General features: G+C 35.9%; 2 protein-coding genes and 1 pseudogene across 4 annotated transcripts; 2 read left to right on the top strand and 1 right to left on the bottom strand.

Moving 5' to 3' along the window:
• The first annotated feature begins 169 nt into the window (after nucleotides 1-169).
• LOC112294299 (F-box protein At1g47056-like) lies at nucleotides 170-2,114 on the top strand (annotated as a pseudogene).
• Nucleotides 2,115-7,626: 5,512 nt separating this feature from the next.
• On the bottom strand, nucleotides 7,627-11,800 carry LOC112294582 (uncharacterized). 3 transcript variants are annotated; one of them, XM_024545204.3, is made up of 3 exons: nucleotides 11,658-11,800; nucleotides 8,221-10,729; nucleotides 7,627-8,010 (listed from the first exon to the last, which is right to left on the bottom strand). In XM_024545204.3, exon 2 carries the CDS (start codon nucleotides 10,423-10,425, stop codon nucleotides 8,599-8,601), a length of 1,827 nt encoding a protein of 608 aa, XP_024400972.1. In that variant the 5' UTR covers nucleotides 10,426-10,729; nucleotides 11,658-11,800; the 3' UTR covers nucleotides 7,627-8,010; nucleotides 8,221-8,598. The 3 variants fall into 3 exon arrangements, with proteins under 3 accessions (XP_024400972.1, XP_024400970.1, XP_024400971.1); XM_024545202.3 differs by having other exon boundaries at nucleotides 11,626-11,767; XM_024545203.3 differs by lacking the exon at nucleotides 11,658-11,800 and adding an exon at nucleotides 11,208-11,655.
• A 3,542-nt stretch (nucleotides 11,801-15,342) lies between these two features.
• Nucleotides 15,343-21,136, top strand: LOC112294591 (uncharacterized). Its single transcript, XM_024545225.3, has 10 exons — nucleotides 15,343-15,873; nucleotides 16,072-16,133; nucleotides 16,539-16,653; nucleotides 16,770-16,893; nucleotides 17,064-17,144; nucleotides 17,401-17,745; nucleotides 17,895-18,079; nucleotides 18,350-19,164; nucleotides 19,312-19,496; nucleotides 19,643-21,136. The coding sequence occupies exons 1-10, from the start codon at nucleotides 15,530-15,532 to the stop codon at nucleotides 20,975-20,977; spliced, it is 3,591 nt and encodes a 1,196-aa protein (XP_024400993.1). The 5' UTR covers nucleotides 15,343-15,529; the 3' UTR covers nucleotides 20,978-21,136.
• Nucleotides 21,137-25,925: the final 4,789 nt, after the last annotated feature.

The raw sequence follows: 25,925 nt of genomic DNA, 5'->3' as shown, positions 1-25,925 counted from the left end.
TCAAGTCGACACCTTCCTGAAGCTCCGCTGACGGAAAAACCTCGTCCACCATTTTTCCGAATTAAGTCGAGGTCATCCATCCGCATTGCAATCAGAATCCTTCCATAATTCCGCATCATTCGTCCATCGGTGTCGGTACTATGCGGGCTAGTTTCCCAGACAGGAGTCCATGATTGCTGCCGCGATTGTCACTCCCGACAAGTACTCGTCTGGGGAGGCGGGACAAGCTTCGGGGGGAAGGAATGGTCGATGTGATCGAACTCCCAAGGCCCTGCCCGGCGGTTTCACTCTGTGCACGGCCGGCCGTTGACCGTGGGGTTCGAAGGCACATGCGATAGCGTACCTTATTTTGTGTTTGTCAAGGTGGGGTGGAGATGGCTTCCTCTGCAGATGATGGTGTTCTTGGTAGCTCCAGTAGGAGATGGTGGTCATGATGATGTTGGTGGTGCGAAAAAGGTGGAGATGGCAACGCTGCTGAGCAAGATGCGGTGAGGGTAGGGGTGATGAGGAGGACGTGCGGTTGCGAGGGTGCAAATAAGCTTGGGCCAGGGAGCTTCGACTGTAGCAGCGTACTCTGGTATCCAGAATTGCGTGCAGGAGTACGAGGACCAAGAAGGGGAGGGGGAGGGGGAGGGGGAGAGGGAGAGTCGGATCGGGGTGGAGGAATTGCAGGAGGGAGATGACTGGACGCTGTATGCGCCGGATGAGAGCGTAGCAGCGGTGTTCCAGAAGCTGGCTTTGGCGGATCGAAATCGATGTGCGAGGGTGTGTGAGCGATGGTACAGAGTGGAGGGGCGAGGGAGGCAGAGGCTGACGCTGCGCGCTCCGACGGAGCTAGGTTGCCGGGGCTGTTGGTGAGGTTTTCGCACATGATGAAGCTGGTGCTGAGGTGCAACCAGCACACTGTGAGCATCTATAACGGAGCTATGGGGTAGGTGGGACAAATGTGCCGGCAACTGAAGAGTGTGCAATTGAAAGCATGCAAGGGGCTGTCGGACAGCGGGCTAAAGGAATTTGCCTAGCTGGCCTTGGGGTCTATGCGGACGTTTTCTTGCGCGACGTGCGAAAGCGGACCGCGAGGGATCACCGCATTGCTGCAGCATTGGAGGGGTGGAGGAGCTGACAGTGAAGCGGCTGCGGGGGTTCGCGACGAGGAATCTGGGACTGGCGGAGCACGTTCTGCCGGGGCCGGGCAGCATCAAGACGCTGTGCGTGAAGGACATGCGAAACGCAGAATTACTGGAGCTGCTGAGAGCGGGGTCGAAGAGTTCGCACATTCTGATTTTGATTTGGTTGTCTGGAAGCTGGGACATTCTATTGGAGATCATCACGGAACAAATGAGAAGCTCGGTGGAATTCCAATTGGAGAAGGTGTGCGTGACATATCGAAGATTGAAAGCCGTGGGGCGTTGGAGCAATCTGCAGGTGCTGTTCTTGGTGAAGCCAACGGAGTGCACAAATCAATGGCTGTTGGCAGTGGCCAGCGGGTGCTCGCCGCTGCGGAAGCTGCACTTGGACGTGATGAAGAGCAGTCGCGTGGGACATGAGGGTCTGCTGATGGTGGCGCGGAAGTGTGAGCAGCTGCAGAAGCTGGTGATAATCGGAGTGAGCCCGACGACGGCGACCCTGAGGTTGTTGGCGTCAATCTGCCCTGGCCTGGAGCGTCTGGCGACCTGCACGAGCGAGATTTTCGGGGACCCGGAGTTGTGCATAGCGGACAAGTGTTTGGCTTTGAGAAAGCTGTGTATAAAAGGATGCCTGATTTCGAATCGGGAGATGGAAGCTTCTGTGAGCGGATGCCCGAGCCTGGTGAAGATGAAAGTGAAGAAGTGCAGGGCGGGGGGGGGGGGGGGGGGGGGTACACCGGCAAGTGTGTGGTAATAATATTGGACCGAGTGACTGGTAATAATATTGGACGAGCCTTCAACAGTCTCAAATGACGTCCAGGTGAGAGAGTAATAGCTGTTTTAGGATTCTCGTTGGTCAGTTTGCTTGGTGGGCCCCTTGATTCAAGAATAATTCGTTGAGAATTTCAGTTCTCACGATCTTTTTAGCGCCTTTGGGAGAGGATTAATTTAGTGTAGTATTGGACATTGGGTCCGCACAAGGAGAAATTTAGGATTTGATTGCTCTTCATTGCATTTGGTGCAAGAATTGTCTTGATTTTGTTGCTGTCATTGTAGCCCATTCTAGAAAGTCATGAACTATGTGATTAGGTTGTTTATTTTGCATGAAGTTTGATGGTAAGACATAAGAGATATTATTCATCGTTATTTCCATTGCTTATAAACTATTGTGCGATTCAATTGAGGCAGATTTGATTGTAGTTGATGTAAAAAACGGCACATTGAACACCTAGATTGGGACACATTGAGAATCATAAGATATCCTTTCTATGTTTCCATATAAGAGTTATTTTTGTACTCATATCAACTCTTGATGAAGATCATTTTTTTTTTTTAAATTCTTCTTTTGCTTGACATGTGAGAGATTGTTAATGACTTTTCCATCACTCTTTTTTTGCTTGAGATGTGAAAGATTGTGAATGATTTCTCTACTATTCTTCTTTTTTCTAAATCAAATGATGAATGCATCTTGAAGTTCTTCTCAAGTAGTAAAGGATCCCATAGGATATTAGACATACCACTTAAGTGCTTGCTTTTTGAATATGATTGGAAAAAATGCTAACTTAATTTTATCTACTATTCTTTTGTAAGCTTGATAAAATTATTAAATTTCTTTATATAAATATCTAAATCATCATTGCTTTTAAATTTAAATAATTTAGTTTTTGTAAATATGATAATAAGTATTATATTACTTAATGTCTTTTATTATAATGACATGGATAAACTAGAAGATTGTATTAAAAATTATTTTTATTTCGTACTTATAATTGAATATGTTTTAACTAGAATAAATTCTTACATGAACTATTTTATGATTCAAAAACTTTTTCTTTCTTCTTTATTGGTATTATCAAGACTTGTCAAATTTTTATTGTCTTCATTATAAAAATTTATATATTCTATAAGATTCTTCAACTAAGATCTTGTTCATGAATCTTCTCTTTTGTTTATGTTATATATATATATATATATATATATAATATTTTTTAATAGCTTATTTCCTTGGAGTCCTAGGGCTTCTAAAAAATTCAATTTCTTGATTCATTATTGATATAGTGTCTAACTTCAATAGCCATTAATTTTGTTTTGGATGTTGATTCATTGTTTTTTTTTAAACTTTTGTTGAATGCTTGTCTTATATAATTTTTATACTTACTAAGTCTAAATGGATTTAAAAGCTCTTATATTGGTAAGATTTTCTGCTTTCTAAACTTGATCTTCATACAATGTTCATTAATGTAGATCTTTCTTCAATATTCATCTTGATTTTTTTCTTCTTTTGACTAAAGTCGGATGCTATTTCCTTTTCTTTTTTGTCTCTTTATTCAATTCTCTTAGCTTGATATGCAACATAAAATTGCTCCTTACCATCTCTATTTATGATTTTTAATATTATTGGTAAAGTTAGTAATTTCTATTTATAAACATCATCCATCTTCACTAAATAAATTTATTAAAGTTATAAGTCTATAGACTTAATCATTAAAGATAGCAACGTAATCTTAGAATGGTTGCCAAATATACACTTAGATTTTGACACCTTGAGAATCATAAGATACTTCTTCTACATTTTCACATACGAGCTACTTTTGTACTCACATCAATCTTTAATAAAGATCATTCTTTGTCTTCCAAAAATTATTGCCTTGATATAAATTCTAGAAGTCAATGTTAAAGTCAAGATTAGTTATTTAAACTCTAAACCTATCTTCAACATCTTTGTTCTTCAATTTCTACTTTATGTTTTTTCATATCTTTATTAATGTTAAAGTAATCCATTGATGTTATTTACTTTAAAGTAGAATATAACTTTCACTTAATGAACCATGTCTTGTCCTTATTAGTCTTGTCTTTTAAGCTTCTTTCTTCTTTGTGTTGAGAATCTCAAATATTTCTTTATGAATCTTCTTTGTAATACTTATAACTTGTTAATAGATCAAAAGTGTATAATAAAATAACATAATAGAATATCAATTATAATCTCTTTATTATGGTTTTTCTTATAATATTTATAACATAATTTTATAATTATTTATAGATTTTATATAGTAGATTTTTTTTAATAATACTTAAATATAATAAAACTAATTTATTTCTAATTATTTTAACTACTAAAGGTGGTTTTAATCACCTTATATTTTTAACACATGTGTTGCTAACTATTTTATACTTTTACACTAACGTCTCTTTTCCTAATCATATTTACATTAACTTTTTTATAATTTCTTTTTACACCAAGTCTTCTTTCATTATTTTCTTTTAACATGGAGATTTTTTTTAATATTAATTTATGTCTAAAATTTCTCTAAATTAAATAATAATTAAATTCTAAGATTAATACATACCATTTGGATTGTTAGATTTTATTATAAATTCTAAGAATAATACACACATTTCTAATTCAATGATGCCTCTTCCAAAGACAAGATTACAATCAATCATGTTGCATGTCATGTATTTTGATGGTTTGCCTCTTAAGGCTCTTAGCATTCCACATTCAATAGTGGATATGGTAATTTGAAGCTTATAAGTTTAGGTAATATAGGACTCATTGTTAATACAAAAAAGAAGATTATATTTATAGAATATTTATTTTTAGTTGATTTTTTAATAATAGAAATATAATAATAGAAGAGTCATTACTTAAGACAACAATATATAGTTGTCAAACAATTACAATGGAGTATCAAATTGCCAAGATTGTAAATAGTTGTTCTTTACTCAGGTTTTTAGATTGTAGAGAATTTTAAAAAAAATTTGGAATTTCACAATTGATACCACATGTTATCTAGCTACTACCACAATATGCATATATGTGTGTATGTATGTTTTATTTTGGAAAAAATATCATATATGTTCTTCAAAAATATCAAAATATTAAAAATATTCTTATATTTTTTTATTATAGCATATATATATATTCCTAAAATTATTCATAATAGCATATATATCCTCTACTTTTATAAGATATTAGAAATCTAATAATTCTATTAATATTTTTATCTTCATTTAGGCCCAAATAATGGCTTTTGTGATTTAGTGTATTAAAAAAAAAAAAAAAATCTTACTTAATATGCATTCTTGGACAAATTATCAAATATATATATATATATATATATATATATATCTTTACCATAGCTGTACAACAAAGCATAGCACGTAGCACTTTCCTTCACAACATCTTAGATGTTATGCATCTTATATTTACTTATGAAAAAATGATGGCAAAGAACTGCCTAGGATATAGAGAAAAAAAGTGGCCTTTTCTAATTCACTTTGTCACATGAAAAACTTGCAAATTAAAAGCTAATGTAGAGAGTGATGAATATTTTAAGCAGATTAAGCATGCCTTCAATTTTATAGATAACCAAGTGCTCAAGAAACATGATTATTTTCATTTGTCTCATAGTTTATTTAAGACATAAAAAATTTGTGGAGACTCTATTGATCCATTGATTCAAATGAATATCTCAAAAAAAGAGTTTAACCATACCATAGCCAAATTGAAGGTACTGCAATAATTTACACAAGGAAAAAGTTTTGACTCTTCAATCATGTAAGAAGCAACTTTCTTCTTTACAGTAGATATAAAATCTTGTTAATATTTTGAAATGTTTGTATAATTTTTTTTTTTTAGGATTTTATAATTCCAAACCAAGATTCTAAAAGTGAAATAAATTAGGTTATGCATCTTCTTCAAAAGCCTGGGTTGCTTATTTTTTTTCAATGATTCAAGCCTATACTTCAAATCTCCATACGATTGTTAGAAGGATTTTTATTTTAGTTTACTACACTTTTGACAAATCAATTCCAAATAAAAAAATTATATAGCAAATTGTATTTATCATGATGTTGGAAATAATATGGTGTATGCAATGATGTACTATTTCCTAAGTATGTACAATGGCCATTAATAGAGCATCTATAACATATGATACAAGAATTTGAAGCTATGTCTAAGATATGAAATGTAATTGGATTCTTCTATACAATGCATATTCTTACTATAGTTCCTAAGATCAATATAACTCCTTATTTCAATAAGTGACATGTTGAACACAATTAAAAAATGTTGCATTCCATCCCTTTGCAAGGAATTGTAGATGCACGCAGTTCATTTACAGATGTGTACATCAGATAGCCAAGGTCCATGTTTGACAAATATGTCTTTGAAAAATTGAATTTCTGTAGGCATGGAATGAATGAAGACTAGCATAGAATGTGGGTACTTGGACGGCTTGGATATCCATTGCTACATTGATTTTTGTTATAATATATTGAACACAACCTAACTTGGATCCAACACGCTTTCAATAAAAAAAAATAAATAGTCAAAGTACTACAGAATGCTCAAAATGCTTTCAATCGTTTGAAAGGAGATTGGAATTTTTTTCAATGGAGAACCGAGGTGAAGTTGTAAAAGTTGCATATTATCTTGGAAGCATGTTGTATGTTGCATAATATGTACGAGATGCATAACAGTAGGTTTAATTCCAAGGTTCACTTTGAGGTTGTTGATGATGAGATGTTGCTAGAAAATATCAACTTTCCAATCACAATCCTACAAGCTCATGACTCAATTGATCATATCTTACTTCACAATGTTCATGCAAGTTTTTTCTTTTTTCTTTTTTCTTCTTCATTTGACATACTAAATCTCAAAAGCTACTATTTGGGCCCAAAATCATTAATGGAATTGTTAGATTTCTAATACCTTATCAAGGTGAAGGATATATATGCTATTATCAAAAATTCTAAGGATATTTATACTATTATCCAAAATACATGGATATTCTTGGTATTTTGACATATTTAAAGGATATATATAATATTTTTTCTTTATTTTATTATTTCCTTTTAAGTTTAAGTTTTGTATGTCTTGATGTTATAAGAACTTAGTAGTGAAATTCACACTTGCTTACTTTTGATCATGAAAAGAAAGATGGACTAAAAAAGAAACAATTATGTCAACCTTATACTCTCTTGATACAAGTATGTTTGAAGATATGCTTCAATTCTCTATTAGTCTTATGCACCCCAAATCTCTATCTTTTATACATGCTTTGATTGCCTTCTTAAATTCATGAAATTGTCTTCTTAATTGATGATACATCTATATATAAACTAAAAATAGATTTAGTATAATAAATCCACTTCAATTCAATATAATTAGATATCAAATAGTAATATTTTATTTTTAAAATGCTTGGTGAGTGTTGCATACAATACATAAAACTAAAACATCTTAAGATTGTTTGGATAGATACCAAACAAAACAACTAATTTCATCTTTGCAAATTCATGTTGCATAAAACTATGAACTATGATACTAAACAAAATCCCATCTAATATTTTTACTATTATTTCTTTTCTTTCTTACCTATTTCTTTCATAAAGACGATCTATAGTAACCTAACTTAAAATACTAGAATAACAAGGATATCCATAATTTTTCGAATACTTCTTTTAGAGGAGAGCTATGCTTCGCACATACAGATGGGGAAAAAATGTACATTATTCATTATATTGAGTCCACCATGGCTCTACTAAAATTTATAACTCACAGAAGCCCCTTAACATATTGAACTAACTTGAAGTTGCGAGCTGTTAAACGATTTGCGGGAGCGCAAGTTGGAAGATGATGCTCTGTAAGCACAGATAGTTTTTGATTGATTCTCTCAAACTAGACCTCATATATACTACTCTCTATAGCACTTAAAAGTCCAAAATACAGTTGACTTCTATCATTATAACCCCTCCATCTGTGCCAGCCATTCCTGCGGATTTCATCACTCTTGTTCTCTAAATAACGTGTCCATCTCCACCAGCAACTGACCTTTCTAGCACGCATGGTGCTCCTCGGATGCAACTGTCAACAGACCTGCCATTAAATTATGTCATTGATTCAGAAACGAGCATCATGACTGGAGCAAACTTAAATTGTAATCCAAATTCCTATTAATCTATGAATTACAGTAAATGTGAGAAAATCAGTTCTTCAAGCCAAAGACAAGAACAATCCTCTGTAAAGATCTAATGGAAGAACGTGCACACATAACAATGAATCCCGTGGAGACACAATGCTACTAACCTTCAAAGAGTGTCGTCACTTTGCGAGCAAGGAAGATGCAGGTACAGGGCTACCTTCAAAACTCTATCGACAGGCCCAAATGCTCTCATTTGCCCACACAAGTTATAAATACATCACCAGATACAATTGAAGTGTTACGAAGCTTATTATCCTTTTTAGATTCGCTAAGAAGTAATGATTCAGATTCAGTGGAAACTTATTTCAGGTCAAAACATGATACAATAGAAACTGGCAATACATTCTTATCAGATCCATCTTCATTTATCTACGTGTATCCATCTTCTACCAGATCTTACTGTGCTGATAGATGCAGCGAGCACGATGACATTTGATATATTGACTTCCCATCTTTCAGATATTCTAAAATGACGTGAAAGTTCACTCAGCATCATCATCTAGTACACCTGAGGAGGCTGAGACTGGTCGTCCCCACTGCGGAATGCCACTTCCAAGGTTGGCTATGAATAATGGACCATGGTCAGGCCCAGAACCTTCGCCCTTCCGCAAACGATCTTCAACATCCTTAGCAGCTGCTGCCATCGCTTGTTGCAAACCTCCCTCAACTTTATTCACATTCATAGAAATGCCCATCATCGTTAGCTTTGGTTGAAATGGAATCTTCCCAGGGGGATCCTTCTGTGCTGTCTCCTGTAAGTACTCTGAATCTGAATCTTCCTCCAATATTTCAGCATTGCCCGAGTCTTTTCTTTTGAACACTAAATTTGCATTGGCCCCCCACTTCTTCTTAAACAGATTGAACAGCGAGTTTGGTGAGGACTGACTGTACTCCTTTGAGACGGATTCGCTGCTATCATTGCTAGCACTTCTTTCATCTCTTCCTGAAATACTCATGCCTTCGTCCCCCTGACCGCGTTGGGACTTCTCCTGAGTTCCCTCTTTCTTTGCAAAGGAATTTCTAGAGCTAGTAACACTCCCTTCTGACTCAGAAGAGTGGTCAAGTTCCGATGCAGAGATTAGACGCTCAAAAGAATCAACAATAACAGGAAATCTGGGCTGTAAGTGAATCATGCGGCGACTCCACTGATGACCCAATAAGACCCTGTCAGCGAGGTCCATGAATTGTGCTTCAAGGACCTTCAAACCAACAAACTCCATCCCTCCGCCTCCCTGTCCCAACTCTTCCATCAACTCTTGCACTTCAGGAGGATCCATCAGACCATCCAGCTCATCATCCATTGACTCTCCTCCAGCAAAAGCATCTCCATTGTTTTCCGCTATTTGACTATAGCGTTGAGCTCTACGAGCACTAATCAGCATCTCATAATAATGATCCACTGAGTGCCCAATAAGACTATCAAGCTGTTTCTTATTGAAGAAATAGGGCCTAAACCATCGCACACCTTGAGGAGTGCTCAAGGCTATTGTAAGATTCCTAGCTGTGAACACTGGAACACCTTTAAGCTTGTTTGCTGCCTTATCTCCACGTTCTCTACGCACCAACTCCTTAGCTACCTTAACTTGCCGTTGATCTGCTATAAACTTAAACATTCCCTCCTTGCTTTTGTAATACTTGTAAGCAGCATCAAGAGAGCAAGGACCCACCGCAGAACCGGTGATGTTCAAGCGCCTAACGTATTCTGCAGCATCATCTTTGTTGAAATAGAACCTAAACACAGGTCCTTTCATATCATCTGTGAAGAGCACGTTCATTGCTCTTTCGTAAGCCTTTTCCATTAACTTCATGTATGGAGGTACCTTGATTTTTTTCAATACGTCTGATGGTCTAACTGCAATTAACCCTTGGCGTGAAGCGTCACACATGGTATACACTTGACCAATGAAAGCTGGGCCTGTGCTTGAAACCTCGCCCTTCTCATTCACTGCGTTACCTTTGGAAAAATGATCTTGGGGTATAGACGAAACAGCCTTTTGACATACTTGAACTGAGGAAGTAGAGGAAGGAACCGGGAAAATGAGATTGTTGAGGGCAAGATATGGCACAGGTAACGGAGAAACCATCGGTTTGTGTTCTACCAACAAGCTTAAACAATTCAGCCCATCAGTCTTTAAAGTCTGAAAAGATTGAACTGTCCACGCAAGGTTTGAGGTGACTGTTTGAACCCAGCTAGAAAACAAGGCAGGGTTTGGGAGCTTGAAGGAGACAATTTTAGGGCCCGTAACAAGGCAGGGCTTCTCATCCTTGCTACAACCCGGCACATTACAGGTATCTCTGTTCCTACCCATTGCAATTCTGCTAAAATCAAATCACCAAGTCAAGTGAAATTTTTTCACTGGTGTCAGTAATTGATAGTACCCGATTGAGCCTGCTATTATTCTAATCGCAGCAGAAAATTCGAGCCTATTGTCAGCGCAAAAATGTCAAAGTTGCGAATCGCGTCTGGTTCTTCATAACTCTTCCGTCCAGTGACCTCCATGTAGAACCCCCTCCTTACATAGGTGGTGATGAAACGGCGAAATCAAGGAGCATCATTATTCCTATTGAAACGCTGAACAATGTCAATCAAGGTCGTCTACACGAGGATTACAGCTGCCATAGCAAATACAATTGATCAGTCCACACGTAATCCAATTAACTTCAACAATCTGTTTACATTTGAAAGACTTTACTGTGTCCAGTGCACCCTCCTGTTGCCTAAGATAGCAAAGACGATGCGGACATCCTTACACAACGTTACGCAATGAAATAGACGTTATCTAGCCAATAAATTACTCGTATCAATACCTATCTCTCACAGGCAGGATTGAAACAACAACTACTACACTAATAAAAATAAAAATAAAAATAACGCTGTGCCTTCTACAAACACAACGAATTCATGTCTTCCCATCCTTGATGATGATAAAGGTATGAAGCGTTGAAGACTAGTACATGCAAGACCGGGAGGTAACACGAGATTTTCTCGTGATCCATACTAAGATTGCAACATTCATCTTCATTAAGCCATTGTACATAAACCCTAAATGAAAAATCATGCACTTGTAGAACGCAAATTAGGTTTTCCTACATAAAATCCACGCTCAACCCAATTCCGTGTATGCAGCGCCTCCGGACGTCCCGGAACATCGAATGCAGAATAACCCTAATCCAGGAAATCCTTCAAATCAAGGATCGCAACCTGAACCTCTAGCACTGCTAGCAATAAACTGTAATATGTAGTCGGATGTACGACCTCATTCGCCAAGTCCTCCAGCAACTAAACTATGATTACAGAAAATAGCTCAAAGACTTGGGAAAAAGGCGAGAAGGGGTCCAATTCCAACCCAACCACTTCACTATTCCAGCTCTGAACATTGAAACCCTGAGAAATAAGCCTCGGTGAGACCCGTTAGCAAAAAGAGCTCCGAAACAAGCCTAACATTACATATTCATCGTTACCGACCAAGACCCAGGCCTCAAAATTGCCAAGGATAAGGAGTAATCACCACAGAAAACTCTGTTCCAGCTAAACACGCACTTCGAGAGTGTTTCGGTGCTCGCAAAAGCTCCTCAAACCTCTGCTTGTGTCAAAACATAGGCACCCACCCTAGACCAAGGCGAATTTCCTTGAAACTACCACACTGCTTGAGCACAATTGGAAGACAAATATCTGTGATGCGGGTTCCATTTCCATGGAGCGAGCATCAGGAAGCTGTGAATGCTGGTTTGCTGCCACATAACGAATTAGACGGCGACGCGGCAGATCGAAGCAACCGCGGCAAGACGAGCGAATGCAGACCATGCAAAGAGTTACGAGATATTGAATAACGAATGAAGGGTGACGCTACGCAGTATTTCATCCTATTTATTTCATCCAACGTCATCCACTCTTTTTTACAGTGCAGGAAAGAGTATTTCATTTCAATTAAGCGAAATAGTTACTTACCTCCCCTATAATTACTTTATTTTATGTTATTTTATGTTATTTTATTATTATTATTATTATTATTATTTTATATTTGATTTCATGTGAAAATAATCAATAATGTGGGATTCTAATGCACCTAATGGTGTAGATGTACTTCAGCGAGTGTTCTAAGGGCATAAATAAAACTTATATTTATACAAAATGTTCTTTGGTTGTATAATCAGGAAATCTATCCACCTAGTGTTGTTCAATATTATGTATTGAGAATTAACACGTAGAATACATCCAAATTATACAAGTTTTTTGAAAGATTAAAAATCTACAACCAAAAAATGATGTATAATTTGTATCCAAAAAAAGTGGTAGTGTACCACTCTACATAATATTGAAGAATTTTGAAATAACTTAGTTTTTTTTACAAAAATTAGTCTTTGATACATTTTTAATTAATGGGTTTTTTGAACTGGTGACACAAACTATTATTATTCTTTGATTCATAATAATAAACAGTAATAAAATATCTTGTATAAAAAAATAATAAAAAATAAAACACATATAGAAATTCACACCAAGCAACAATAATAACAAATTGCATAGTAGAATTTGATAAGGCATGTAAGTATATCTTGATTTCCTTGTGTTTTATTTGAATTTCTTAAGTATCTTGCTTATAAAGAAATTCAAGCTTTTATCTCTTAATGGTTGATTGTGACTCTGTTGTCCACATATTTATTCAAATATATACTAATTATAATTGTTATTTTTTAATGTATAAATTTACTACTATTTTAAGATGGTATGATTCTTTTAAAATTCTTTCACACATTGATAGATTAGTGTAGATATATAAGTCATTGAATTAAAAACTCGATGGTTTTGCAAAACTTTGTGGATGGATATTACTATATAGACTATCATCTGTGAAATCTACTCTGAATAGCCACTAGAAAACAAAATCCTTCTTCAAACATCTATCTTCAAGTCTAAAAATTTTATATATATAAATGTATATTGTCTTGCATACATTGCATACATAGCAAGGATGAATTTTAACATATGCAAGGCCTCGAAATTAAGTACTTATGTCAATGGAATTATTGCCTATGGTAATTTGTCTTACATGTGTACATTGCTTTGAGATAATGTATTTTACTTGTGCTATCCTTAAGTTATCATCATTATTCTTGTCATTTGTAGACACTTGTTGTTGCACACAGATTACCAACTTAAGTAGGCACACCAAAGAACTTGGTACCTGCTTAAAAGCTCAATTTCAATGAACATATGATACAACTATTTAATGCTTATAAATTTCATCTTCGAGACAATTTCATCCTAGTCCAAACTCCACACCTTGCTATTTTTTCTTTACAAAATAGGACAATAAGTTAGATGCCTTTGAATTTGCATAATTCCATTGTTAACTTTAATGGTGTTAATAGGCTTATTAGATCAAAGTGAGCCCATAGTATTACATCTACACAAATAAATTAAAAAATAAAAAAAACTATATATATATATATAAATATATATATATATATATATATATATATATATAAATATTTGTATATATATAATGATATCAATTACATAATATTTTTAAAGGATATATATATATATATATATATATTAACAAATTATGTTTGTGAAAAAGAATGTTGTATTAAAATAATTGGATTTTATGTTTTGGTTAACTTTAATTTTTGTAGTTATGTATTTCTGGTATTCATATTTATTGCTTCTAATCATTTTAAATACAAATGAGAGAGAAAGAAAAAAGAAGTTGTTTTCAGATTTTTAAGAAATTGATATGCATTCATGAAATGTCATTTGCACTCTCATTTATTTATTGATTTATTTTTTGGTAAAATTGCCACATTATAGTGCCATAAACATCATAAATATGCATGATTGTTTCAAAAATGAATAAATTGGTAGAGTTCAAACATTTCAACACTGTATTCACAATCGTTGATTTTTCAACTTACACTTGTAACTCTGTAAATTTGGTAGGCAAAATGAAATATCATTTTTGAATTAAAGGTATTCGACATACACACTACCACCAAATTGCATTAATCCAACTTCCTAAATTACAAAAACTTAATCATAATGCCAAAACTGAACATCTCTTTCAATACTGACTCAATAATTTACTAAATCGAATAAAATCAGCCCATGTGTGAGTGCATGCGTGTGTGTAAAATACATACGCAAATCCTACTCCCTTTTCACTGTGAAGTATTATCAAACAAGAATGTATGCTTAGTACACAAAATCTCTTTCGTTTACACATTTGGTTTCTTGTTGCATGTTTCAACATATAAGAATTTGTTCATAATTCTAATCTAAGTCTGACATGAATCAGTACTTCTCAATTCGAATAAGCTAATATCGGTGAGAACCAATTGAGTATCTCGTGTCCCTCACTCACTTACCACAATTGATAGATGCATCCTTAAGTACTTTCAAGCCAATCACTTGACCAGTGGAGCCGTTATCTCAGCTTCTTCAATAGAATGTATTAACTAAAGATTGGTCACAGAATCCGATAGCCTCGCAGCTCAACTTTGCCATCCGACGGATTTTTTTTTCTCGGCCAACATACCGGATAGAATTACTGATTAGTGGGGCCCGTGTTTAATTACTGAAGAGCCATTCAGTCACTGAACGTTGCTTCGAGTTTTACTTAAAACTTCTTCGTACCCGTGATCGAAAGCGTTACCTTCTGCGCTGTCGCGTGCAGCATTTTACAACATATTCAAGTGGGAAGGGGCTCTCACCTCTCGGCACCCACTTCTCATCATCTGCATGTCAGTGAGAAGTGGGTGCCGAGAGGTGAGAGCCTCGATTCAGTGTGCGGCACTTCGACATAGTCCTGTCTAGCAGATAACACTATGAATCTAAGACATACAATGCTACATAGACATCGCTAATCAGCATCAATACACTCCCTGACCACGGACCGAGAAGCTTTAAAGTCCAGAAGCAAAGATTGCTCCGCGAAGATTACCGCCTTCCAACAGCTGAAGAGCGGTTACAACGGCAATGATGGTGACAGAGAATCATGACGAAAACCTCTGCGCATATCATTTTCTATAATGCCGAAGCTTAAGAAAACAGTGCTATCAATATGGGACACACTGCCGACAGTATGGTCATATGCATGCTCCTAGTGGCGTCCGCTGGTGGCGAACCGGATATCATATGATACCAGGTTAAAACACCCGGGTCAGGACAGGGTATCAGTGAAGACTTCACCGTGGAAGCTCGTGTTGTTTAGCTCCTTCAATTCTTCTCCTTGTTCGAGGTTTCTTCAGATCGATTGTTCGATTGATCGTTGCGATCTCCATGTCCACTTGGAGTCGCTAAACTGTGCGTCGTCTCATTGATTGATTACTCGCCGATTGATGTGAGCGACGTTTTTCAACGAGCTCTTAAGGATTCCGGTTTTGCCTTATTCTTTATTTTTGGATGCAAGGATGGCGGAGGATATGGAAGAGCTGCGGACGCCTCCCGTGCCTCTGGTGGCGCTGGTAGGGTGCCCGGAGTATCATGGAGCCATATCGTTGTATCTGCACCGGGAGCAGCCGCCTCTCAACACTCTGGCGCTGCCGGACTTTGCCAAGCTTCCCATTATCGGAGGAAAGGAGAGGAAACCCGTGGATGCGCGGATGCCACCCCCGCTAGGCATTCTAAAGGCCGACTGGTTGACGAAGCATCGTACTCGCATGCCGGCTGTGCTCGCCGTTCTCCTTGATCGAGACCAGGTTTATGGTGACCCTACGCAGTGGCTCGAAGTCTGCACCAATCTCGACAACATTAAGTAAATCTTGCTTTGAGTAGATTCTCGGATTATCTTCTTAGACTCTGTTTAGATTCCGTTCTGCCTATCCCTCTTTAGAATCGTTTCTGAAATTAATTGTGCTCAGCAAATGGTTTCTAGCTTTCGCTAATGCAATGTCTTCAGAATTTTAGGTTTTCACGTGAAAAATGTTGTGAATTTGGTCTGGGTGTTTTTCAGGGCAGTAATTCGAGGGAGGAACATAAAGCTAGTGGTGGCAATTGTGCAACCTACTAGTCAAGGTCATTTTCTTTCTTTGCCCTGTTGGTATTCTGCACGCGTAGCAACAGGGCAATGACCTAGATTTTTGAGAGTCAGTCTCAATGGATAGCACATTCAGAAAATGTGGTTAGATATGTTGTCATTCAAACGTGAGCATCGGACTCCACTTTTTTTCAAAAATCTCATCTGGATAGCACATATTCACCCATTAATCCGTTTGGAGAAGAGTTGGAATATTTATGGATGAAGGATGGTTTCTGAGTTTTCCTTCTTCAACAGGCCTCCATGATTTGTAATTGACTTCCGGTGGATGGGATGGAATGCCATTCGAAACACATATTCGCTCAGTGTCGCAGCTGGCATTGACTCGAGTAATTGGCTCTCCTTTTACTGACGCCCTGACTAGCTCATTCACTGGGATGCAGGAGAAGTCAACGAGGAGCGCTTATCAGCTCTTCGAAAGCGTGCGGAGGTGGATGCCAAGTGCTGTATCTTATTCATTACCCATGAGCCTAGTGAGCTCAGACGATCGTTAGCAAGGTGGCTTCCCCAACCCTCTAGCTGTTTTTGCACAGCCTGCTTTCAAGAATGACAAGCCTTCATCCGGTTTGTGTTGCAAAGATTTCTTAGCAGGAATAATCTGGGTGGCTCTGCAGGTTGGGAAGTATCATGGGGGAGCTTGCCACCACTTTCTATAGGGAGGAAGGTCGGAGGGTCAAATTAAGAGTTGAGAAAAAATCATACAGCTCTTTAGAGCTTAGTGTGCGGTATAATTTCAAGGCAAGCTTTGCTGAACCCGTATGTTTTCTTTCAATGAGGTTTGCTACTTCACACAAGACGAGTTGCTATTATTTCCTTCGCTCGTCATTTCAACAATTTGTTTAACGGTTTAGACTTGTTTTTATTTTGTCCGTCAACTTCTCTAACGTACTATTGATCTCATTGTACAGATTGCAGTTTATGCTGAATTTCGTAGAGACTGGGTTGCGGCCCTCAAGTTCTATGAAACTGCGTATTCCCTGCTTCAGGAGGTTTTTGGCCTCCCTTGTTCTTAGTGATTTTTGAGCTTGCTTGGTGTATTATCGCATTAAGTTATAGTATTGGATATCTGTACTCCAAAGCTTCATTTGGTAATGTCCTAGTTTGTAAAGCTTACAGATAGTGCAGTGGTAGGTGCAATTAGCTCAGAATCCAAGTCTTGGTTCGCAGCATTATTTGTTTGTACATCTTCTTCTTCTTCTTCTTTGATGTTTGTACTGATTCCTAGTCTTCGGGTTCGTTGTATAGGTTATAACCAGTACATCCATGGAACTACAACCTGTTCAGCGGGTTGTAGAGATGAAAGCTGTCGCTGAACAATTACATTTCAAAATCTCAAATCTGCTTCTTCATGGTGGAAAAGAGACAGAGGCAGTTAGGTGGTTCCGAGAGCATGCATCTTGGTATAAGCAGATGGTGGGGCCTTTCGAAGGGTACTTTTTACATTGGGCTTGGATTAGCAAGCAATTTCAGGTTTTTGGTGAGTTGCTTCAGAATAGGCTTGCAACAGTGGCACCACCCGCACAAAATACTGCTATGCGAGGTCAACCTGTTGTTTCTGAGCGGGAATTGCAACCCGCCTACTACTACCACGTGCGTTTCCCCCTTATTCTTCAAATCTGTGCCTCGTGTTGATCGTTACGACTAGGAGTTTGTGATGACCTCAAATTGTTGTTCTAGAAGTGGAGATTCTGCATAAGTGAACTCTGTTTGAGACATTTAACGGTGCATTCGTTTTGCAGGTTTCAGCTATTTACATGGTTAAGAGAAGACGAGCGTTTCAAGCAGCCTTAGTGGCTTTTGAGGCATTTGAAGAAAGCAACGCACCTGACGTTCTGGTTGGACCTCCTGAAGAAGTTGGCCCCCCTGTTTATGTAGGACAGGCCCCGCGATTACTAAAGAGAGGAAATGACAATCATGCCCAGAGGTACAGAACTATATCTATCTAACTCTGGAGCATCCAACTTCAACTAATTTAGGGTTATTAATGTACACTTCCATTGTCTTTGCTTTTTAAAATAGGGTTCATGTTTGTGAATCAAGTACATATTTAATGGAGCAGTCGTATCTTGCATACAGTGATAAATGGTTTGATTGTTTTATGAGTTTGTGACATTATTTTGTTGTATTTAGTTATTTGATTTCGGAACTATTGTTTCATAGGCATTGATTAGTTTTGGCGTGGATTGAGTTGCAGCCCAACAGAGACCGAATACATGCGACACTTAATTCTACTCGAGAAAAATTTCCAGCACCCATTGATTGCCATAGCTCTGTTAAAAAAAGCTCACGAACTTTATCAATTGGTGGAGGCAACGCGGACAGCTTACCGTCTTTTGAATGATATGGGTTGCGAATATTTTGCTGCCAAAGATTACGTCAATGCTATGCGTATTCTCAACTCCGTTATTGGAATTTATCGTCAGGAGGAGTGGGTAGTTTTATTGGGTTCCACACTCACGTATCTACGGGAGTGTGCTCGCTGCTTGGGACTTGCGAAAGAATTTGCTGAGTATAGCTTTGAGCTTCTGTCCTTGCCACTATCAGCTACCGTATCTCCTGGCTATGTCTCTGGCTCAGAAGTTGAACCTTTCGGGGAGCTGGAAAAAACTCAGCTTTGTCAGGAACTTGTTGAGTTCTTGCGCGGAGTTCGTGATATCACTTCCCAGGAAGGAAAACCAGGCATGAAACTGTCATCTGCTCAGCCTATAAATCTTGAGATCAACGTTCAAAGTCCACTACGTATGGTTTTATCAGTTTGTGTTGCGTTTCATAACCAATCAGTTAGAGTAGGTAAAGTTACGAGGCTTACCCTTTCGATCCTCACCCATCTTCCACTACCTGTGGTCTTTGACGAGGTTGAGATTTTATTCGACCAGTCCTCGTGCAATTTCTCAACCCAAAAGAACAATTTTGTTGAAGTTGATCAAGAGGACCTGGGGCCTTGTTCAATGTTGGGGTTAGAGTTAGAGCCACTGAAGTGGAAGAGAATCTCTATTGACGTTGCACCAGGTATGGCTTTCATGCACTTACTGAACAAATATATATAGTTTATACTCTGACAAGGTTTGAGGAAAGTCTGTCTAAGTCAGAGTATTGATTTTTATAAGAAGAGCAGTTCTCTTGATGTTAATTCACTGTTGTTGGGTGTGATTTTAGAGGAAACTGGGAAACTAGAATGCTTGGAGCTTGTGGCCCGTTGGGGTCCGCACACAACCATCCGCTGCCAAGTGGAAAGTATGGGTACGCGCGAGGAGATTCCATTTTGGAAGTCTGAACCTGGAATTGATGTACCACCATCAGGTGATCCTGCGCTGGCAAGTTTGGGACAGAAATTGATTCAGGTCAGTTTTTAGCCTTTACTCGTCTTTCTTGATGTAGTGTCATCAGTAGTTCTCTCGATTATTATTATTATTATTATTATTATTATTTCATTTTATTAGATCGAGATAATGACCTCCTGATTCCCTCTATGACACCGGTAATGCAGGTTGAGGAACCTGAGGCTCTTGTAGATATCTCCGTTGAGGCATCCAGTCCTGGACTTGTTGGGGAAGCTTTCCCTGTTTGCTTTACTATTTCATCAGCAGGGCACTCAATACAATCTGGAGATTTAGAAGTCTATTTTGCACCATCTGTGAATTCAGAAGCCACTTTAGCGTCAATGTCTCCTCCCAGGGGACCAGACCTCGCTCCAGCAGAGCTATTGGTGAGAAAAACTGGGGAGAATGCAGAGAGTATTGGGGATAACTATGAGATATTCGCTGGCTTGGTGGAGGTCCCGGAAATAAGCATAGGTGATAGTTGGTCCACAATCATATATGTGCGATGGTTTGAGCCGAAGGCAGTTACCTTGATGACTACATTTGTTTACCGTGCATCGGAGGCTGGGATGCCCAAATATCAGTACCGTTTGCACAAGAGTAAAGAGTTAGATTGTGTGGAGGCTCTGGCTATTGAGCATCACTACGTGGCCCCCTTCAGAAGAGATTCACTCTTGCTCGGGAACTTGGATGCCAATACCATAGGAGGTCAGGTGCCTGCTGCTACGCTTGCTTTGAAGGAGTCCAGCATCTTAGTTGTTACATTGAAGAATCAATCTTCCATTTCACTTCGGCTCCTAAAAATAGAGGCCACAGAGGAAGATAGAAGTAGATGCTTATTGCAGAAGTCTGGCTCTGGCCCCTTGGCTAATGATCCTGACGGTGAAGCAGGAGGTATTATAGTGGCACCGCAGGAGATATTTACACAACTTTTGTGGGTTCACCCGTTAGTACTGTCTAAATCATTGTTGGTGGGAACAATCTCGGTTCTGTGGCAAAGAACAATGTCGAGTGACGTTATGCCGAACATCTCTGAAGTGCCAATACAGCATCACAAGGATGCAGTTGATTTTGTCAGCAACCGAGTGCCACTTGCGAAGATTATGGTGGAGTCTCCACCTCTAGTCATTACTTTGGACTGTCCGCCCCATGCTGTTCTTGGAAAGCCTTTCACCATGACAACAAAAGTACAAAATTTGACATCTACCCTTCTGGAGGTTGCATTTTCTGTAGTTGATACAGCAAGCTTCATCTTCTCAGGTGCGCACAGCGATACAGTTTCAATTCTTCCAAGAGGGACTCATTTTCTCTCTTATAAGCTTGTGCCTTTATTTTCAGGTATTCAGCAATTACCCCGGGTAAAGATAAATTCTGCCTGGTATAATGCTGCTTTTCAGCCTTCACCTGTCAGCACCCAGATATTTGTCTTCCCTTCAACTAGATTTGAACCAAACACTCATTCTTCTGTTGATGAAGCGTTTGGTTCTTTGGTAATAAGTTAGGTGCTGATGTCTATATTTGGTTACTCCAGTACACGGTAGGCTTACATATCTAAAAATCTGCTCATTGCTGATTCACATTATCGTACGGAACATCAGCTTGTTCTGTTTTGCAAAGATCTGATCCCACAAAGGTCATATATTCATGTTACAGCTTTTTAACTTGGAGTCTCAATCGTTTAAGGGTACGGAGTCGTGGGCATGGTTTCTTTGCCTCTTGTTTGAGTAATGTACGAAGTTATGTTTTGCAACATTTGTTTGTGACGCTAGAATAATACTGCCTCTTAAACCTTAAAATCTTAACTTAATCCCCCGTATCGTGTTCGAATTGTTTTTCAGCATTTCGAATTAAATTAATCTAGGGGTTAGACTGATTCTCCCAAAACAGGGTTGTAGGTGTAGTTCACTTAATGTCACGTGTCTCATTACGTAACGGAAACATCAGCAGCTAGAAGCTGTTCAACAGTGCCAGGTATTTAGCAGAACTCCAGTCCAGCATTCTGTGCAAACACAGGAACTTCGTGGCAAATACCGCAGGTTGCCAGGCAAGTGAGAAACTCTCAGGGAAGTTTGACCTGCGATAGAAAAAAATGTCAGTGCGCAAGTCAGGGCTCCATTCCAGACCAACTGGGACAAATAGTCTGCTAATAAGTTTGGCTCCTAAACCTCGCAGGGAGTGTGATATAAGGTCAGTGCCATAAGATTTTATCTTATTTTATTTTCTACATTCTGACGACTCTCTTTAGCTATAATCCAACCTAGAAGGTTGCTAGAGCTGGTTCCTTACGCTGAAGGCTGAATTACGCTGAATTCCAATCAAGACAGATTTGAATTGATTGGCCATGGCAATGACTGCATATTCAAGACTACAGTGAGTGAGTGAGTGATTTTTATTTTTATTTTTACTTTTCTTTTGAAACAGAAGAGGAGAACCTTTTTGCTGATCAAGTATCATAATTTTATATTACAAACTTATTTGAATCTAAAAAAATTAGTTTATTTTTTCTAAATTAAGTCTTTTATTTTTATAACAATATTACAACTCATTTTGAGATTTGCTATATATCAATGTCAATGTTTCATTGAGCAAGCTTTGTCATGGCCTATTAATTTTGACTTGATTATTTTATCTATTTTTTGTTTTCATTTTGATTTTCTATTGACACCACTTATTTAAATTTTAAGTTATTTTGTTGTTTTTATATTGTCTAAGAACATGCATTAGCTATTGAAATCTATGATCTTTTCATATTATTGATGTAACTAAGGGCCTCACCAAATACTATTTATCAAAGGATAAGTGTCAATAATGGTACTTACCTTAAGTCTTGATTGCTTAGATAATAGAAAATAGTAGTTTTTATTTTTATTTTTATACTTGTATTATAAGGCAATTCCAAAATTTCTATGTAATTATTTTTAATATTCTTACAGTATAAAAGAAGCATAAATTATTGAATCATCTTTCAATTATTTATCTTCATATATTTAATACAATTTTTCTTTGCTAAACAAGCCATAGGTTAGAGATGATTCTTCTTTTTTTTCTACTCTTGTTTTACACAAATATCCAATTTATGTTGAAATCAAGATATAACACCTTATTCTATTTGGTGATTTATAAAAAAGTAAGAGATATTGGTTTTTTGAGATTTCTTTTGCTTTCATTGGCATTATATTTCTCTAAAACAAATCATCAATATAAAATTCAATGTATTTATATTATCATAGGAAATTTTGATATATAAGATGAAAGCCTTCCTATTGTATTATCTTATATTGAAATAAAAATAGTGTCAAAGATATGAATCATGAAAAATCAAAGGATCAATAAATTCTTGTGTCACTAGAAAAGAATAGATAATCACTCAAAGATGGTATATTATTAAACTAGAATGACTGCTATCAAAGATTAAAAAAACTAGAGACTCTTGAAATAGAAAAGGATAAGAAAGGTATTGACAAGAGTGAAGAAGGCTTTTCTCTTGCCTTGATATATACTATCTAATTAAGAGCTACGTAGTAATGTTCCATCAGATCTTCAATAAGTATTCAACTTACAAGACACATCACTAATTTGCAAAAGAAGTTTTTTTTATATATATACCACATGGCCAACTTGTATTACAAGTTGCAAATATGTTCAACATGTGGCCAATGTTTTGGCCAAGTTTCTAATCTACCAATCAACTACAAACATATATAAAATAAAATCTTTGTCTATAAAGCTTCTAAGAAGCTTTTCCATAAGTTATTATCAAATCTACTTATATTCACCTTATATATAATATTTTTTTATTTAGATAATTATATATGTCCATGATATTTTTCCACCTTCTATGAACAAATTCCATAAGAAGGAGTGATCACATCTTGAAGAAATCCAAGTTGCATCAAATTCAATTTGCTACATATTTTGATCTTTGTTTTTTTTAAGTATGGTTGATATGTCTTCTTAGCCATCAATAGTGTCTTATATTAAGGCGTGAAGACCACCTTGATATTAGATTATTCTTAATACTTTTATAACTTCTTTCAAATAAAACATTTGAAACACCAGTAGGGGTGGTTCATACCTCTAATAGTATTATCAAATATTTGGAGTTTTTTCTAGTTATAATATCAAACATGTTGTATTTCACTATCTATTTAAAAAAAAACATGTTATTCTTGAGGGTCTTCATCTCTATTATGTTATTATGAAGATTGTGACAATCTCAATGCATCATTTGATAATTCAATAAATAATAGCTTTTCATTTAAATTTGCTACTTTTTGATTCTTTATTTTGTTAGCACTACAAATTTACAAAAATCACAAACAAAGATAGAATATAAAATGCAATCTTTATTGAACCTTATTTCTTTTATAGCAAAAAATTGCTTCATTCTTTATTTTGGTTTTGATGGATGTCATCAATAAAAAGCATTAATATTTTTTTGTTGCATATATAAGATTTCTGACTTACTATTCAATATTGAATAAAAATACTAAACCAAGTCTTATATATGCAACAAAATCAAAAGATTTTTTATTCATTGTTGAATAGTAAGGATTATTTATTAAGACCAATATTTATATTGGTCTTCTATACATATGTACTACTTATAAAAACTATAAATGTTAATAGTTAGAAGAAGCATGAAAAAGAACCTCATGCCATTTTAGTTATTGGTATAAAAAATAGATTTTATAGTGGTTTTAAATTAATTTTTATTATTATCAAAAATCACAAAGGTAGAAAAATGTAGCCTTAGATGGAAATTAGCATTACAAAATATTTTAGATTTTTTTCAGAATTTATTTAGAATTTATTTAGATTTTTTTAGGAATTTTTAGAGTAATTTTTAAGATCTTAGTAAAAATGAGTTTTACCACTTTGAGAGCCTTTATGAAGAAATGGAGCAATATTTGAGGGCCACAGAAATTTCCTTCGCTAATTGGGTATTTTTGAATACTATGGTGAAGTCAAAATTACAAAAATGTTGGTCCTTCTAGTAGAAATTAGGAAGACCAATAGCTAGTATAGTCCTTGTAGGAAGGGGAGTGCATAAGTTCCATATGGATTGTAGCACCTTGAAGGTAGTTAGGAGGATAAGACTAAGGCCTCGTAGCCTCTCTAAAATACCCTTATACACTACATATGAGCCTTGGTGAGGCTCAAATCCTTGATCTATAAACAAGTTACCTTTGAGATAAAATATTTTCACTTTACTTTTTAATTATTTACTTCATATCTTTAAAACTTCATAACTTATAGAAATTCGGATTTACATGTTTCTTACGTCATTTGAAAGAAAATAAAATTAAATATCTAAAAATAAAATTTTTATTTTTTTAATTTTATTTTTATTGGAGAAAAACATAGTGAACAGTCTATGACTTAGTTTTGGGTGTTGTAATTGCTTCATGTCATTTATTTCAATTGCTTTGTAGTTTTTTTTTTCTTTTTTTCTTATTATTTACTTACTTCACTTCATACCACCAATTACAAGAAACTCTTAATTGAGGCCATCTTGTAACTTGGGTTGAAGAGTAAAAATTTACACTCACAAGTGGCATTTGTCTTCTTTTCAACATGTCTATTGTCTTCCATGGCTTAAGAAAAAACATATGAAATATGAGATGGATCTTTATAGAATTTTATAGATATATTTAAAAAAAATATATAATTAATTTTTTTACAATAAGAAATGATTTAAGCCTACAATAATCCAATTTGTCACAGAAGCGACTAGTCTTAATATTACAACAAAGTAATCATATCTTATTATCGATATAAAATTAATGTTTTTTGTTGCGATATACATTTGGATTCATCTTTTGTTGTTCTTGAGCTTTTTTTAATTATGCCTTCATTATTATATGTAGCTTTGATAAATAATTTGTCAAATTTTTCATAACAAAATTATCAATTTTTAAAGAATTAAAAATATTAAATTATAAATGATAATAATAATTAATATGAAAGGATCTTTTTTGAGTAGAAGAATATATTGTGTTATCATATGTAAATTCTACTAACGACAAAAGAATTATCTAATTATTTTAATGGTAATTGATGATACATCTTAAATACTAATTCAAAATTTAATTTAAACATTTAGTTTTTTTATTAGTTCAAGAATGAAAAGCCAAAATTAATTTTGTATCTACTTTCAATATCTTGAAAAGGATTATTTAAAATCTTGATACAAATTGAGTTCTTTTATTCAAAATAAAATTTCTTCAAAATTAATTATAATAATAAATATTATCAAAAAAATTTAATTGTTTCTTTACTTATGATAGATTTTCTTCTTTTATAATACATATAATTTATATAATATAAAATATTCTATTTTATATTATATATATTTTATATCATATATATATATATATATAATTCTATTTTGGTGAAAATAAATAAAAAAATATAATAAAATAAAAATAAAGAAGTATGTATATTAAA

This window comes from Physcomitrium patens, chromosome 17 (genome assembly GCF_059467195.1).
Source record: "Physcomitrium patens ecotype Gransden chromosome 17, ASM5946719v1, whole genome shotgun sequence".
Taxonomy (NCBI): Eukaryota; Viridiplantae; Streptophyta; class Bryopsida; order Funariales; family Funariaceae; genus Physcomitrium; species Physcomitrium patens.
The sequence above is the reverse complement of the archived record's forward strand: the minus strand, read 5'-3'. Positions and strand labels throughout refer to the sequence as shown.

Bases quoted from the DNA above. Each gene is read 5' to 3' on its own strand.
- LOC112294582 (XM_024545204.3), bottom strand. From the start codon at position 10,425: ATGGGTAGGAACAGAGATACCTGTAATGTGCCGGGTTGTAGCAAGGAT.
- LOC112294591 (XM_024545225.3), top strand. From the start codon at position 15,530: ATGGCGGAGGATATGGAAGAGCTGCGGACGCCTCCCGTGCCTCTGGTG. The intron at 17,145-17,400 runs GTTTTTGGCCTC...TTCGTTGTATAG, and splicing joins CGTATTCCCTGCTTCAGGAG to GTTATAACCAGTACATCCAT. The intron at 17,746-17,894 runs GTGCGTTTCCCC...TTCGTTTTGCAG, and splicing joins AACCCGCCTACTACTACCAC to GTTTCAGCTATTTACATGGT.